General features: G+C 47.4%; 1 protein-coding gene across 1 annotated transcript in view; it reads right to left on the bottom strand.

The window, feature by feature from the left end:
* Positions 1-15,946, bottom strand: part of LOC147678403 (NXPE family member 3-like) — a 317,395-nt gene that overhangs the window by 46,220 nt on the left and 255,229 nt on the right. Inside the window, exon 4 of the mRNA XM_086945994.1 lies at positions 12,760-12,981. Within this exon, the coding sequence (XP_086802120.1) occupies positions 12,760-12,981 (222 nt within the window). The remainder of the gene's footprint in view (positions 1-12,759; positions 12,982-15,946) is intronic.

Genomic DNA, 15,946 nt, shown 5'->3' with positions numbered 1-15,946 from the left:
GAGCTTTATCTTTCGATTTTTCCATCAGATGTTGTTTTTTCAGCGCCGAGCCCGGCGCTGAGGTCGATGGACGCTCTGACTTGCCTTTGGAGGGAGTTCTGGGTCTCTTTGAACTCTTCCTCTCTGTAGATCTTCCCCTCATGGATCTTTGGGCCAAACCATAGAGCCTGTTCCTCTCCCTGTCTTTTAAAGTTCTGTCAGACAGGTTTTGACAATGAGAACAGTCCTTTGGATCATGATCTTCTGGCAAGCATAAAATACAGACCTCATGAGAGTCCGTTTTTGCCTTCTTGTGGCCACAAGAAGGGCAATCATCAAATAATGAAGGCATCCTGACAGGAAAACCTCACAAAAATTCGACTGCTAAGCAGTTATTTACTTGACCCTGATGTAAAAAGTCAAAGTAAATCAAAAAACTGTTCTTTTGAAGATTTTCTGACTGAAAAAGGCAGAAAAAATGTGGAGCTGTGTATCCAGGGTCCTTCCTGAAGGAGCCGGAAAGAACAACTGACCTAACTGTAACCCCTGAGGCATGATGGGAAGCTAGGGGCAGAGGTGCCTTAAAGGCACAGCGTCAGTTTTGGTACATGCAGCCACAGGGTTAGCTTTTCAGTCTTTTTAGACTGGGTATTTGCAATGCAGCCTGGGAGCTGTATATGCTTACAGTGTGTTATAAGAATTTCTACTGCTTTCTAAGCATTAAAACAGTTTCTAAACAAGCATTGGTGTTGTTTATCATGTTTCTAATGCTAATACACATGTATGGTGGAAATTCTTCACAGCATATTCCAGCTCTACTGTTTTATTTGGCTGCAATTGCTTATTTTTATATATATATATTTATATATATATGTATATGTATATGTGGGGCACATATAATATATTGTTTCCGGGGTCCCGCGCATGGGCGGGAATATTCTAATGCTTATGACTTTGATGAGGATCCCCTGGAAGAGAAACAGGGCATCCCAGTGCTAGGTTCGGAGACAGATAGCAGAGGGGAGGGTAGGGGCAGAGGATTAGACGGAAAAGAGACTGGTTTCTATGGCCTTTCTAAAGGCCCATAATTTTGAATGCTCCTGATGGTCACCGGGAGAGTGTTCCAAAGGGCCGACGCCATCACCCAGAAAGAGCGTCCTCCAGCTCTTTCTCTTTCAACTCGAGGAACACACGCCAGGTGAAGGTCCACAGAGCGCAGCTTACGGCGTGGTACATATGGCAAAAAAAGGTCGGACAAGATAGAAGGTGCTTGAGAGGTAAGAGTTTTGTGGGCGATGCAAAGGGTCTTAAAGTGGATTCTCTTGTCCTCAGGTAGCCAGTGTAATTTAGGAATGAGTTTAGATACTGAACAAAATTCAGGGAGAGCAAAAAGAGTATGTGCCGCCGCATTTTGTACCCGCTGCAAACATTGTATCCCAGATTTGTTAGCACCCAGATACAGAGAGAATCTAGAAAGAATAGTGGATTGGATGATGATCTGATGTGTTTTTGGGTCTGAGAACCCTATTAGAGGCTTAAATCCATACAGAAGTCCAAAACAGACCCCTGCCACTGCTTTAGTCGGTGCTTCAAAAGACACTGCAATGTCGACCCAGATGCCTCAATTTGTCACATTCTCCTTGGGCTAGGGGGCAGACTACACAGCGGGCCACCACTGGTCGCCCCATAAGTGAGTATCTTTTCCTAGCAGCAGAATTTTGGATTTGCTGGCATTGAGCTGCAGACGGGTAGCTGACATCCAATCCACTACAGCCAGCATATCCTCAGAAAATTTGATAAAATTCTGGTTAGACTTGTTGGAAAAGGTGTTTACCAGCTGAGTGTCATCAGCATAGGATATTAATGACAGCCCTCTGTCTTTTGCTACCACCGCAAGGGGTTGTATATGCATATTAAAAAGTGTTGGGTTAAGCGTCGATCCCTGTGGTACTCCATGACGGACAGCGTACTCCCGAGAACAGTAAGAGAAAGCGATAACCTGAGAGGATCTGCCAGCCAGAAATAACGTAATCCAGGCTAGTACAGCACTCTCCTGTGGTCACCGCAGCAGGATCTCATGAGACACTGTGTCATATGTGGTGCTAAGGTCGAAAAGGATCAGGGCTAAGGTGTTTCCCTCATCTGGGGCACTCCACAGGTTATTCGTAACCGCCCAGAGGGCAGATTTTGTGCTGTGACGTGGTCTGAAACCATTCTGGGAAGAATCCAGCAACTCATTGGATTCTACATGTTCGGTTAAGATGGAGTTAACATAAGATTCAGTGGCTTTAGCCAGGAAAGGGAGCAGAAAAATGGGGCAATAGTTTTCAGGCTTGGATACGGCCCAAGAAGGTTTCTTCAGCAGAGGGACAACTTCCGCATGCTTCCATGGAGCAGGTACTGTTGCCATAGCCAAAGACAGGTTAATCAGCTCACAGCACAAAGGCAAAATATGTACTTGGAAATTCTGAAACTGGTCAGGTTTCATTGGGTCAGCTGGGGATCCCGATTTAATTTTACTGCAAAGGGTACAGACCTCTACCAGAGATAGTAGAGGTAAAGAGAGTAATGAGGGGCCCCTGGGGTTTGTCTCTTTCTTACAACTTGCGTTGCCACTCGTGGTTGCGAAGTGTTTATAATGTTCTTTGCCAAAGCTTTTGGCTAACGCTAATCCATATCAGCCAAAAAGCAAAATAAATAATTACAAAACTTTTTTGGCAGAGTGTAACATCTTTGGCAAAACATTTTTTTAAAAAGCAGCAGCGGATTAAATATAGGTGCTTTGTCCACATATATGTGCATGTATATGTCGTGACGTGGTGGACATTTTTTCCTTTATTTTAACTTTTAATTTACTGTTCCAAGATGACAGATGCCAATTATAGAGAAGTAAATTAGACAAACATTTGCAAATGTGCATTAAAGATAAAGATAAAGGAGCATCTTAATAGCAAACAGCGGGTGGGTGAGGAGTGGTGGAAGTAACAAAGGAGCTTGGGCTAAGGGCACAAAAAAGGCAGAACTTGGGGTGGGAGAAGCAAAGATGAGCAACATAGAGAGCGCTCAAGCATTCACATGGATGAGCTGCTGTACAGTGTTTTAAAAGAAAAGAAGTGCTAGGACGCGGTCATCACTGTCCACGTCATAGGCTTTTTGTTTACTTTCAGCCATGTTGCACTCGTGTTGCTTAGCCAGCCCCGCACTGTTTTTACATGTATTGCACAGAAGTATGAGCTGCCTTGCAATATGTTTCAAAAGAAGAAAAAAGGCGTTATGAAGGGGTAAACGTTGGATGTGTCAGAGAACTTTTTAAATACAATTTAAGCTATGTTGCACAGCAGCTCATTCTGCTCATGTCTAAAAAAAATTAACAAAACCAAAAGATTTTGCGAGGCAAAACCTATTGGCTTTGCCAGTGCTTGTTAAATGTACTGTTCAAACGTGGCAAAAGGTCAGTAAAAAACAATGTGTGCATAAAAACAAGCACCTGGCCAGGTAGAACTTCGCAGCTACCCGGCACGTGTGGAAAACAAACAAACAATTCATGCACTTATTCGTTCATTCATCCATCCTTGCAACCATCAACCTCTTCGGATCACTGACTTAATATCGAGGGACAAAATATAGACTACCCAAAATATAGATTCCAAAATATCGACAGACAAAATATCGAATTCCTATCTACAAACAGGTAAGTACCAAAATATCGAACCCAAAATATCGTTTATATATGGAATTTCTTAAAAATGAAGTAAAATTAAAAAAATATTAAAAATAAATAGCTAAAATATACTTTAAAATACTTAAATTACCTTAAAATTATTACATAACTAATTTAACTTATAAAAAAAATATACAATCATATCTGTTAAAACATATATATATTAACATATTATTAATAAAAAATACACAATATTATTACCGTAGGATAGCGTAGGGGTAAAAATTACTATTCCCACTCCAGAGAGTGCAACAGTAGGGGAAGCGTTGGATAGCGTAGGGGTAAAAACTACTATTCCCACTCCAGAGAGTGCAACAGTAGGGAAAGCGTTGGATAGCGTAGGGGTAAAAATTACTATTCCCACTCCAGAGAGTGCAACAGTAGGGAAAGCGTTGGATAGCGTAGGGGTAAAAATTACTATTCCAACTCCAGAGGGGGCAACAGTAGGGAAAGCGTTGGATAGCGTAGGGGTAAAAATTACTATTCCCACTCCAGAGAGTGCAACAGTAGGGAAAGCGTTGGATAGCGTAGGGGTAAAAATTACTATTCCCACTCCAGAGAGTGCTACAGTAGGGAAAGCGTTGGATAGTATAGGGGTACATTTTACTATTCCCACTCTAGTGAAAATAAATTAATATAATTCACATAATTATCAATTAATCAATTAATAAAAATGAATTATCAATTAAGATTAATTAACTATCAATTAAAAAATAATTAACAGTTTATTCAAAATAAATACCAATACATTAATTAACATATTTAATTAATTATAATTAAATTACTTCCCACCCTATTCCCCTATAAACCCACAACCCGCTACAGAAAATAAATTAATATACTTCACATAATTATCAATTAATCAATTAATAAAAATTAATTATCAATGAAGAAGTAATGAATTGCCAAGTAAAAATTAATTAACAATTTATTCTAAATACCAATTAATTAACATATTTAATTAATTATAATTAAATTACTTCCCACCTTATTCCCCTATAAACCCACAACCCGCTAAAGAAAATAAATTAATTTAATTCACATAATTATCAATTAATAAAATTAATTATCATTCAAGAATTAATTAATTACCAATTTAAAATTAATTAACAGTTTAGTCTAAATAAATACAAATTAATTGATTAACATATTTAATTAATTATAATTAAATTACTTCCCACCCCATTCCCCTATAAACCCACAACCCGCTACAGAATTAAATTACGCAAAAATTAAATAACATAAAATGAATTACTTAAAATCAATTACAAAAATATATACACTTTTTCACACATATACTAACATACATAACACTTAAAAAAATTCGAAATTATTAAAAATTTGATATTTTTAATCAACTATATTATGTACTTCGATATTTTGACTGACTATATTTTTAAAATCGATATTACATTACTTACCTTCAAAACGATATTTTTGAAGTCTATATTCTGTCCATTCAATATTTTGTCCATTCTATATTTTGGAGTCGATATTTAGGTTAGTCTATATTTTGAAATCGATATTTTGACCATTTACCACCTCTTCATCAGTGGAACAACATTTTAAACCTGTAGAGAGAATGGAACAGTAACATTTTATCTAGTATTTTTATAGCCATTTTCCTCTCTTTTTAAAAACGAGGATACATTACACCTATTCCTTTTTAAACGAAGGTCAAGGTATCTTTAATTTCTGAGTTTGTGCAACTGGTTAGTGTCACAGAAGGGGGGAAAGGATTCAATCCCTATAATTTATAATAAATAAAAAACACAACAAGCCCCAATTTGTACCTTTGGGATCTGTACAGAATGGAATACACAGGTTTTGTCTCGGAGAGGAAAACTGGATGCATGCTTTTACCCTGAAATGTGTGAACCTCCAGTAGCCCCCATAATTACCTGAGTGTGTGGAAAGTGCATGGTAAGGAAAGCTGCACATCAAGTGAAATTGTGTAATTGAAAAATAATTGCACTACAGTGGTCTGTGTTTCTACCACACATACTATGTTTACAAATATTAATTTTAGTAAATTGATAACCATATACATGAAGCCACACACATGCTTCATTTTTATACCAACGTCAACATGATTGCCTCAAAAGGTAATTCACACAGGTATCCACCACATATTAGGCTTGCTCTGCTTGGGCAACCAAAGTATGCACTTCAAAGGCAGAATATGGTTAGGCCTCAGAGGTTAACCATCCTCTTCCCTGCCGAATAATCTGTAAGAGAATCAGGAGGCTGCAACAATTACTACTGATTACTGTGAGCAAGTGGATCATTAGTTGGGGAGGATTGTAGTCCACCACAAATAATAATGTCACTATTCTCATTAGGTCCAGTAAAGATTTCAGTAATCTAAATTTGAACTCGACCCCTGGAAGCCTTGGCAAACAGTGGCATTTGCTGGCTTTTATGGTCAGTCCGGCCGCCAAGACCTCCCTGAGGTGCTGGAGGTGTTCGGCCCAGTGGAGGCTGTACTCCGCAATATCGTCCAGATATGCGGCGCTGAACTCTTCTAGCCCCGCCAGCACCTTATTCACCAGTCTCTGGAACGTTGCGGGGGCGTTCTTCATCCCGAAGGGCATCACCCTGAAGTGGTAGTGGACATTGGGGGTTGAGAAAGCGGAGCGCTCTGGGACGCCCGGTGTGAGTCCGATCTGCCAGTAGCCGGAGGTTAGGTCGAATGTGCTCAGGTAGCGGGCCGTCCCTAGGCGGTCGATCAGTTCATCGGCCCGGGGAATGGGGTGGGCATCGGTCCGAGTGACGGCGTTCAATCCCCGGTAGTCTACACAAAATCTTAGTTCGGGAGAGGTGCCCGGGCGGCGGCTTTTGGGACCAGGACGACGGGACTGGCCCACGGACTGTCAGAGGGTTCGACTACCCCCAGGGCCAGCATCCTGGAGACTTCCGATTGAATGCAGGTCCGAACATCGGTCGGGATCTCGGTAGGCCCGGTGTCGCACAGGCGGGCTGTCCCCGGTGTCGACATCATGGACGCACCACTGGGTGACTCCGGAGGTGAGAGAAAACAAGTCTGCAAATTGACTCAACAGCTTTTGGCAGTCTTGGCGTTGTTCTGGAGTCAGGGCGGAGGAGAGGGGGACTCCCTCCACGGAGCCGTCTTTCTCGGAGGTGCTCAGGAGGTCCGGTAGGGGCTCGGAGTCGTCTTCAGCCCCGCCATCAGTTGCCATCAGGAGGCTAAGTTCCGTTCGGACAAAGTGAGGTTTGAGCCTGTTGGTGTGGAGGACCCGGAGGGGGTTTCTGGGGGATTCCATGTCCACCAGGTAGGTGACAGGGCTCTTGCGCTCCACCACTTTGAAGGGCCCAGTCCACTTGTCCTGGAGGGCACATGGTTCGACCGGGGACATGACCCAGACCTGTTGGCCCGGCTCGAACTCAATGGAAGAGGTGTTTTGATCATACCAGCATTTCATCTCTTCTTGGCTGGCCTCGAGGTTGTCCTTGGCAAGTTCCCGGAACCGCCGAGTCTGGTTTCGGAGGGTTAGGAGGTACCGGTATACATCGGGGGGAGCATCCTGGACTGCAACCTTCCAGCCTTCTTTGACCAGGCTGAGGGGACCCCGGACGGGGTGCCTGTACAATAGTTCGAAGGGGCTGAACCCCAGGGACTTCTGAGGGACCTCCCGATAGGCGAAGAGGAGGCAGGGCAGCAACACGTCCCATTGGCGTCGCAAGGGCTCTTCCAGGCCCATGATCATCCCCTTGAGGGTTCGATTGAAACGTTCCACCAGTCCGTTCCCTTGGGGGTGGTAGGGGGTCGTGAACTTGTACGCGACCCCGCACTGTTGCCACAGGGACTTCATGTATCGGGAAATGAAGTTTGTACCCCGGTCACTGACGACCTCTCGGGGGAAGCCCATCCGGGAGAAGATCCTCATCAGCGCCCGGCCCACCACGGGGGCCGTCACGGTCCAGAGAGGGATGGCTTCGGGATAGTGGGTGGCATGGTCCACCAGGACGAGAATAAAACGGTGACCCTGAGAGGTTCGGGGCTCCAGGGGCCCCACAATGTCGATCCCCACCCGCTCGAATGGGGTATTGACGACTGGGAATGGTTGAAGGGGGGCCTTGTGCTTCCTGCCACTCTTCCCGCTGGCTTGGCAGGTTGGGCAAGTCCGGCAGTGATTGTTCACATCATTCCTCATTTTTGGCAAGTAGAAATGGGTCACCAGGCGGCTGTATGTTTTGTCCTGCCCCAGATGCCCGGCGATGGGCACATCGTGTGCCAGGTTCAGGAGGAAGTCTCTGAACCGGAGGGGGACCACCAGCACCCGGCTGGCCCCCAGTTCGGCAATTTTTTGTTCGCTGTAGAGGAGATTGTTGTCCCAATAGACCCAGTGGGACCCCGATGGGTCTCCGGAGGCTTGAGCGGTGGCTTGCAGTCGGGTCCCCTCGAGGGAGGGACACGCTTTCTGTTCTTGACGGAACTGTTCTCGTGTGGGGCCTCCTTCTTGGCGCCATTGGGCCAGTTCCGGGAGGTAGCCGAGCGTGGCAATTTCTTCACGGTTGGGCCCTAGTGGACCGGGCTCAGGGTCGGCGTCTTCGGGGACGGAGGGCGGTGGAGGCGCGGGCCACTCCGGTTCTTCGGTTGGGGTGGATTCAGTCGGGGCGGTGGCCCGGGCGGTCATGGATCGGGTGGTCGCACAGACCCACTCAGGAAGGCCTAGCATCCCCAGATGCTCTCTTCGCTCGACGCCGGCCCAGGGGGAACTTTCCAGGTCGTTCCAGAGGAGGCAGTCAACGGGGGCATTGTCCCGGACGGTCACTTTCAGCATGTCCGACACTCCCCCTCACTCAAAGGGGATGCGGGCCATCTGGCACAGGCTCTCTGAATTGACCGCTGACCGTACTGGGCACAGCACATTGGGCAGGATCTGGTCAGGGGTCACCAAGTGGCAAAGGACGGCCGTCACGCTGGCTCCGGTGTCGCGGAGGGCTTCGGCCCGTTGCCCATTAATGGTGACCCACTGGCGGTACTTCTGAGTGTTGCCCGGAATCGGGGCCCGGGGGACCGTGTCTCTTTCGCCTAGACATACCAGGGACATGGCGGCGGGCTCCCACTCGGTCTGGTCTTCGTCATAGTTCTCTTCTTCGCCCCTTTCCTCTCCCAGGGAGGCGGCCGCGATCTGGTGGTTTGGCGGACCGGTGGTGCCGAGCCGCTGGTTCATCGAGCAGTTGGGGTCATTGGCATAGTGACTGGGTCGCTGGCATTTGTGGCAGATAACGTTCGAGCGGGGCCCCGGCCGTGCTGGGGGGGCCTCTCTTCTGGCCAGGGATGACGAAGCGTTGGTCGGGGAGGCACCGCGGGGGAGTCTCGGTTCCTGTTCTGGCCTCCTACGCCGCCTCGCGGACGGTGAGGCCCCTGGGGAGCTTGGCCGTGGTCTCCATCGAGTTCCGGGGGACCCGGGTGTTCACCCAACGATCGGCCTCGACGGCGAGTTTACGTGGCTCGGTCAGCTTGCTGTCGAGGAGATGCTGCCTGAGTTCGACAAAACAGTTATTGGAGAGGTGCTCCCATACAATGAGGTTGAACAGCTGCTCGTAGGTGGTGACCTGGCTGCCTTTGATCCACCCCTCTAGGGCTCTACTATAGAAGTTCACATACTCCACCCATGTAGTACCGGGGATTTTCTTACAGTCTCGGAATCGCTGCCGGTACATCTCGGGGGAGGTGAGTCCATAGCGAGTAAGGAGGGCGGCTTTCATATGTTCGTAAGAGGTCATCTCGGCGTCTGGGAGCTCCAGCAGGGCGTCTCTCTCTTCGCTGACGAACTTCCCCCACAAGCCGGCACCCCAGTCTTTTTGGGGTACTCGGTGCGAGGTCATGGCTACCTCGTAGGCCTTAAACTATTGTTGGATGTCGTCGTTTTTATAGTATTCTTTGACAACATCTTTGGGGATGTGGACCTTCGTGAACGCAGGAGGAGGTGGGCTCCCCATTTTTGGCCTTGATCTCAAGTTCTTTTAAGCCACGCTCGTGCTCGAACGTGAGCTTCTTCTCCTCTAAGTCCCTCTGCCTTTGTTTCTCCTCCAGGTCTCCTTGCAGCCGTAGTTGCTCAAGGGCTATCTTTTTCTCGGCCAGCTGTAGTTCTCCGTCCAGACGGAGTCGGGCGAGCTCCAATTCGTGGAGCCGGCTCCTCTCTTGCTCTCGGGCGTCTTCGTGGGAGAGGCCCGTGTTTACCTCGGTATTTCTTTCCTCCGCTGGGGCTGTGATGGTTTCCAGGTGCATATCTGGGATCGTGTTATCTTCGTTCTGGGGTGGCGCTGCTCCTGCCTCTACCCATGTTTGTAGGGCCTGCTTGAAATCGTCCTTGGTGCTTAGTCCAGTGGTAGCGATGCCCAGGTCCTTGCAGAATTGTTTCAATTCTTTGTGGTTATAGTGTTCCAACGGTTCCTTCTGGAACCCCGCGGTCGGTCTGGTTTCCTTGGTAGTCATGGTTGTGGTGTGTTTCTGTCAGTAGTGGGTGAGTCACTCTCTGTACGATTTGCGTCGGCTCGGATCGCACCGCCTGCCACCAATGTTAGAAAGGCGATCCTAGGGTAAGACAGAAGTTGTCTGGCCGACCACCCCGAGACCCACCTCTCATTCTGGAGTTGGCCGAGCGCCTCCTGGCGAGGTTCCTCTCCTAGAATCGTACAGCCGAGCAATCACACCACTACAAATGGACACCACACAAGGATAGATTCTTAGAGTCTTTATCAGCAATCAAGGCAGGTTCTTTCAGCAATATGTACAAACGGATCGAGGGATCCTTAATGTCTCGGTAACTGTGGGAATAGGGTAGCGGGACAGTCTTAGTACCAGCCTGGCACAGGGATACCCTACACTCAGCTCTCGGTCCTCGAGCTGGGGGGTTCCGCAAGGTCGAGCCATTACGTCGTCAGAAGGGCCCCGAGATGGTTCAGCGGGGTTGGGGCGTGGCAGCGCCAGCAGGGCTCCGAAGATGGTTTAGCGAGGTCGGGCCGCGGCAATAGGATTGTGTGGTAAAATACCGACTCTTAAGGGCCTGTGGCACTCTTAGGAGTGTCAGCTACATATGGATTTACCGATTCTGTAAATATACTGATTCAATATTTTACCGAATCGGTATATTTACCGAATCGGTAAAATTACCGATTCGGTAGGCCCCCCTACATCTGAAAAGCCTAATACCGGTCGGAAACTGCCAAAATTGTCCGTTTCCGACCGGTATTAGGGCTCCTACATCTGGCCCTAGGTCAGGAGGTAAAACCTCTGTTTGTCATTTTGTCAATTAGATTGTTCTCTATTTTTATAAATTGAAGTGGGATTTTTATTGTGTTGTCTTTTATAATTTGTATCTGTTTTGGTAGTTCTAAATGCCCTACACAGTTTTTTAAGTTAAGCCTGCCTTATGTGTCCCACATGGTGGGCCCTGGACGACATCGACCCCTGTCCTCTGGCCTGAAGCTACCCCCCTCCAACCTTCACGAGAGCCGCCACTCCTGGCGACCCCCGGCTCTCCCCCTTCGGAACACGGCGACCCCTACTCGCCCCACTCTGCTAGTCCGACCCCTATCCCGGGCCACCAGCTCAGGCCCCGACTCCATCTTGGACACTCCACATCCGGCCCGTGGCCTCGGCCCGACCTCGGCCACGGCCCCAGCGAAGCCCCGACATCGAGGCACCAAGATCCGACCAGGGGGTAAAACGGCCACTTGACGGATCAAGGAGGAGGAGAGTTTCGATGGCCCTCCAGCCGTCCCCGGACGCCTGGTTTTGATCGCCCTCCGGCCTCCCTGGGCGCTGGCTCCACCCCCCTGTGGGGTGTCTGGACACTCTCATCCCGGCCCCTCTGACCCCCAGGCGCGAGGGTCCGGACATCAAAGGACTCCAGACCTATATCTGGGGCAGCTCTGGACTGGGTCAGCAGTTGTATCCTGGAGTCGAGAGCGCTGCAGGTGGAATCGCGTCAGACCCTGAGAAGAACTCGCTACTTTGAACCCTGAAACCTCGGAGCCCTGCTGGCGCTGCCGCGGCCCGACCTCGCTAAACCATCTTCGGAGCCCTGCTGGCGCTGCCGCGGCCCGACCTCGCTAAACCATCTTCGGAGCCCTGCTGGCGCTGACGCGGCCCAACCCCACTGAACCATCCCGGTGCCCTGCTGACGACGTCGCGGCTCGACCTTGCGGAACCCCCCAGCTCGAGGAACAAGAGCTGAGTGTAGGGTATCCCTGTGCCAGGCTGGTACTAAGACTGTCCCGCTACCCTATTCCCAGTTACCGAGACATTAAGGATCCCTCGATCCGTTTGTACATATTGCTGAAAGAACCTGCCTTGATTGCTGATAAAGACTCTAAGAATCTATCCTTGTGTGGTGTCCATTTGTAGTGGTGTGATTGCTCGGCTGTACGATTCTAGGAGAGGAACCTCGCCAGGAGGCCTCTTGACGGCGCTCGGCCAACTCCAGAAGGAGAGGTGGGTCTCGGGGTGGTCGGCCAGACAACTTCTGCCTCCCCCTAGGATCGCCTTTCTAACACGCTACTTCTCATTAGGTGCAAGTTTGACTTAGGGGAAACCCAAGACTGTTCTTTGACACAAACACAGAAAATGAGGCAGAAAATGAGGGGTCTGCCACTTCGGTCCACAGTGTCTGACTCTGACGCTCTTTGTTGGGGCCCAACTTACCATCAGCCTGAACACTATCATGACTTTACATGCTTTGCCTCACTATTCCTGCCAAGGTATGTGCACCCCATATAGATTTCCTGATAAAGATTTCTAAAAAAAAAAAGTTGTAAAAGAGTTCTTAAAGAAAGTCTGAGACAGAAAGCGAGAGAGAGAGATCATGAAGAAGAGAGAAGTAAATGTCTAAATGAGAAGCTGTAAGGATCCGAGAAAGAGCTCTTAAAGGAATGACTGTGAGAAAGAGAGGAAGCACCTGGGGGAAGGGTAGATTGAGGCCTTGGAGGAGATGTGAGGGGAAGAGGTGTGAGTCAGAGTTTCATTCAAGATCAGAATATCAGTGTAATGCCTGCTGAGATGTTGTGGGCTGCACAGCTTTTCTTACTAGGAATGAAGCGCAGGAGATATTCCCACCACTGCCTTAGGGTGGAGTCACCAAACATGTAGACGATCTTCCCCTTCAGACAGGCGCTGGCCTCAGCCGACGTGGGAAATCTCTTGTGAGAACAAGTCAGTGTCGTCCACTTGTCATTATAATAGAATCCAGAGGGTTGTGTGGCCACCACTCCCGGAGAGCACAGTGGTAGTTTGTCTGTACCTGTACTATCTGGAAACAAAATTGAGGGAATTACAACAAAAGGCATGACAAGGTTTCAACCAATCTGAACGACAGCCACAGCTACAAAGACGTTGAGATACAAACACAGGCAGACATACAAAGATCAATTCAAACAAATTGGCAAACAAGCATACAGACACAACCACAGGTAGGCACAGCCTGTCTGGCATATGCAAGCAGAAAGACACAACCACAGGTAGGCACAGCCTGTCTGGTAGATGCAAGCAGAAAGCCGTAGGCAGAAACAAGCTCATGTAGACTCACATAACATACTGAACTCAGAGATGGATAGAAACAAAAAGACAGACATAGTCAGGCGTTAACTGGCAAGCACACCCAGTACAGCTGACCGTGGTATGCACAAGGCAGATGCACGTGTAGCACCCACAAACCTACAACACAAAAGCAACAATAAAGGAAGTACTTAATTGTGCATCTATGTTTGTACAATGCATATATAAGCACACAGGCGGGCTAGTACATATGTATTTTAAAATGTGGGCTAGTAAAAGATTTACTGAAATACGTCAATACATTTCTAGTCAGCTTGTCTTGTTTAACAAACACACATATGTGCGATAATACAGCAGATACTACGATATTTGTTTTTGAAAAATAGATTTTGCTTAGGAATGCATCTAGGCATATGTATTTGTAATGATTTCGTACGAGAGTGGAAGTAGAAGCGACAAGGACTGGCCCTTGTGGTGCATCTTTACCTCCCTACACGGTCCAAGTAATGTAATGACCTTTGCAGGAAGGATGTTGTCAGGTAAACCTTGCCAGAAAAGACAGCAGCATTTTGTCAGGGGCAAATGTGAATGATTCAGAGCAATTTATTACTCTCCCCTGAAGAGGGGGCGGAGACCTTATGTATCAGAAGACGTGCTGCAAGCACATGAGAAGTGCTCTGGTGTGCAGAAAATTGTATTCCCACTCATGGGAAGAGAAAGTGTGTATGTGTGTGTTAGAAACAGAGAGCACCAGAGAAAGAGTTTAATGCAAAGCAAGGTATACACGAGAGTGCAAGAAACATCAGATGCTTATTAGCTGACAAGGTTGGCCAATCAATCAGAATCTACTTGGGATCTGCAGTTCCTGCCTCCCAGAAATCTGATTTGATTGTGTGTTATCGTCAGTCACAGAGGAGCTGAAAGACACTTTCAGGAAAATAACTTAACTGGAGCAGAAGAGAAGAAGTCTGCCTAGTCTTTTCTGGATAAATTATTATCTGCCTGATGGAGTGCTGTGCTGAGGATTGTATCCGGCTTAATCTTGAATCTCTGGGACTAGTAAGCTGCTGAAGGCGCTATGTAGATAGCCTCTTGCTGACCAACAAGCAACAAAGAAGTCCATGCCCTGTACTCAAGAGGGAGACTGCAGAAGGTCTCATTGACAAATTAAGTGGTGTACACATTGAAGAGGTACCAGAGAGACAATGGCAAAAGTATCCAGCCCATGCAAACCTTTGCCCCCCTCTTTGAAGAGAAGGGAATGCCCTGTGGATAGAGAGAGTTAGAGCTACTCCGAAGGACACCCAGAAACAAGTTGTAACTTGTCATTTTGCTGTGGACATGACAGGGAGTAATGGAGATCGGTCCCACAACTTCAACCTTTGGCATGGTGTATAAGATAATCTTCCTCTTAGTATGGAGTCCTTTGGAGCAACAGGAAAAAATAACTAAACATTTTCTTGAAGACTGTTATAAGATGTCCAGTCTGCCCAAAAATATTTAAGCATGTTTGCCTTATTCCAAGCTTTTGACTTAGAGGTTAAGGCCACTTTAAGACTGCAAAAATATTGTATCTGGACCTACAGCTTGTAGCGTTGCCCCACTGAAGTTTCCAACCTTTAGAAAACAAATCCTGCATCTGAAGTCAAAACGTTTAAGCAAGAAAAAACACCAATCCTTGCTTAACCATGCTCCTTTGCTGCTAGGCCACAGAGAATGCCTTTGTTACAACGTTTAACCACGCTGAACCAACAGTTTGCATCCAAGCATGCTATAGGACCAGTCACCCCGGAGGGTAACTAGATCCTGTAAACAGCACCCTATTGCCTGACATTCATTTTGAGCTCTAATTGTTTCCCATAGCATTTTATTTCATAACTCCTGATCCAATTTCCAATTTTCTTCAATGAAGTATCATGTTAATGAATACATTTTAGTCTTTTTAAAAAAATTGAATTGGATTTTTTATGTCATTTATTTATTACATGGAATTGTGTTTTGATGTTGTTGTACTTGCCTTTGTCTAGTGACTGTTAATTGCCAGATTTAGGGTGAAACGTTTGATTGACACATTTTTTAAAATTTTGATCACGTCTTTTTATTTTGAATTCCTGATTAAGATCCCTTTTAGGTCGAGCAGACCTACCTTCAATGCGTAAGCATTGATAGTGTCTGCTTTATTAGGTCGAGCAGACCTACCTTCAATGCGTAAGCATTGATGGTGTCTGCTTTAGACCTATTGTGACCCGTATTTAGGAATGAAGACACAAGTCAGACGTGCGCTTTTCTTAGTCAGTTTTGACCTCGGGAGCGCGCGTCTGAGCCGCGCTTGCGCAGACAAACTCCCAGCCCCTGCTTTCGCTTCGCTCTCCTCGCATGCATTAACGGCGCACACACACAGACACAGCCAGCCCCCACCCCTCTGCATGCACGCACACACACACACACAGGCGCGCGCACACATACACACGCTGCCGCAGCCCTCTACCCTAAAGCACTCACAACAATGACAATAGCGTCTCGCACACAACACTACCGATCTCCTACCCTCCAGGACGGCCACTTGGCACTATCGCCAGTGGGACAAGCGCCTCGCCATTCATGACCCTCCGCCCCTTGAGGATGCAGCCCGCCTACAATCTCTACCGTACTGCACCCTTTCCTGTACGTCCCAGCTCCGCCTCAACTCATGCAGCGCCCCCTTACTAATATTTGGCAAG

This window comes from Lissotriton vulgaris, chromosome 12 (assembly GCF_964263255.1).
Source record: "Lissotriton vulgaris chromosome 12, aLisVul1.2, whole genome shotgun sequence".
NCBI classification, from domain to species: domain Eukaryota; kingdom Metazoa; phylum Chordata; class Amphibia; order Caudata; family Salamandridae; genus Lissotriton; species Lissotriton vulgaris.
This window is presented reverse-complemented; position numbering and strand designations above follow the sequence as displayed.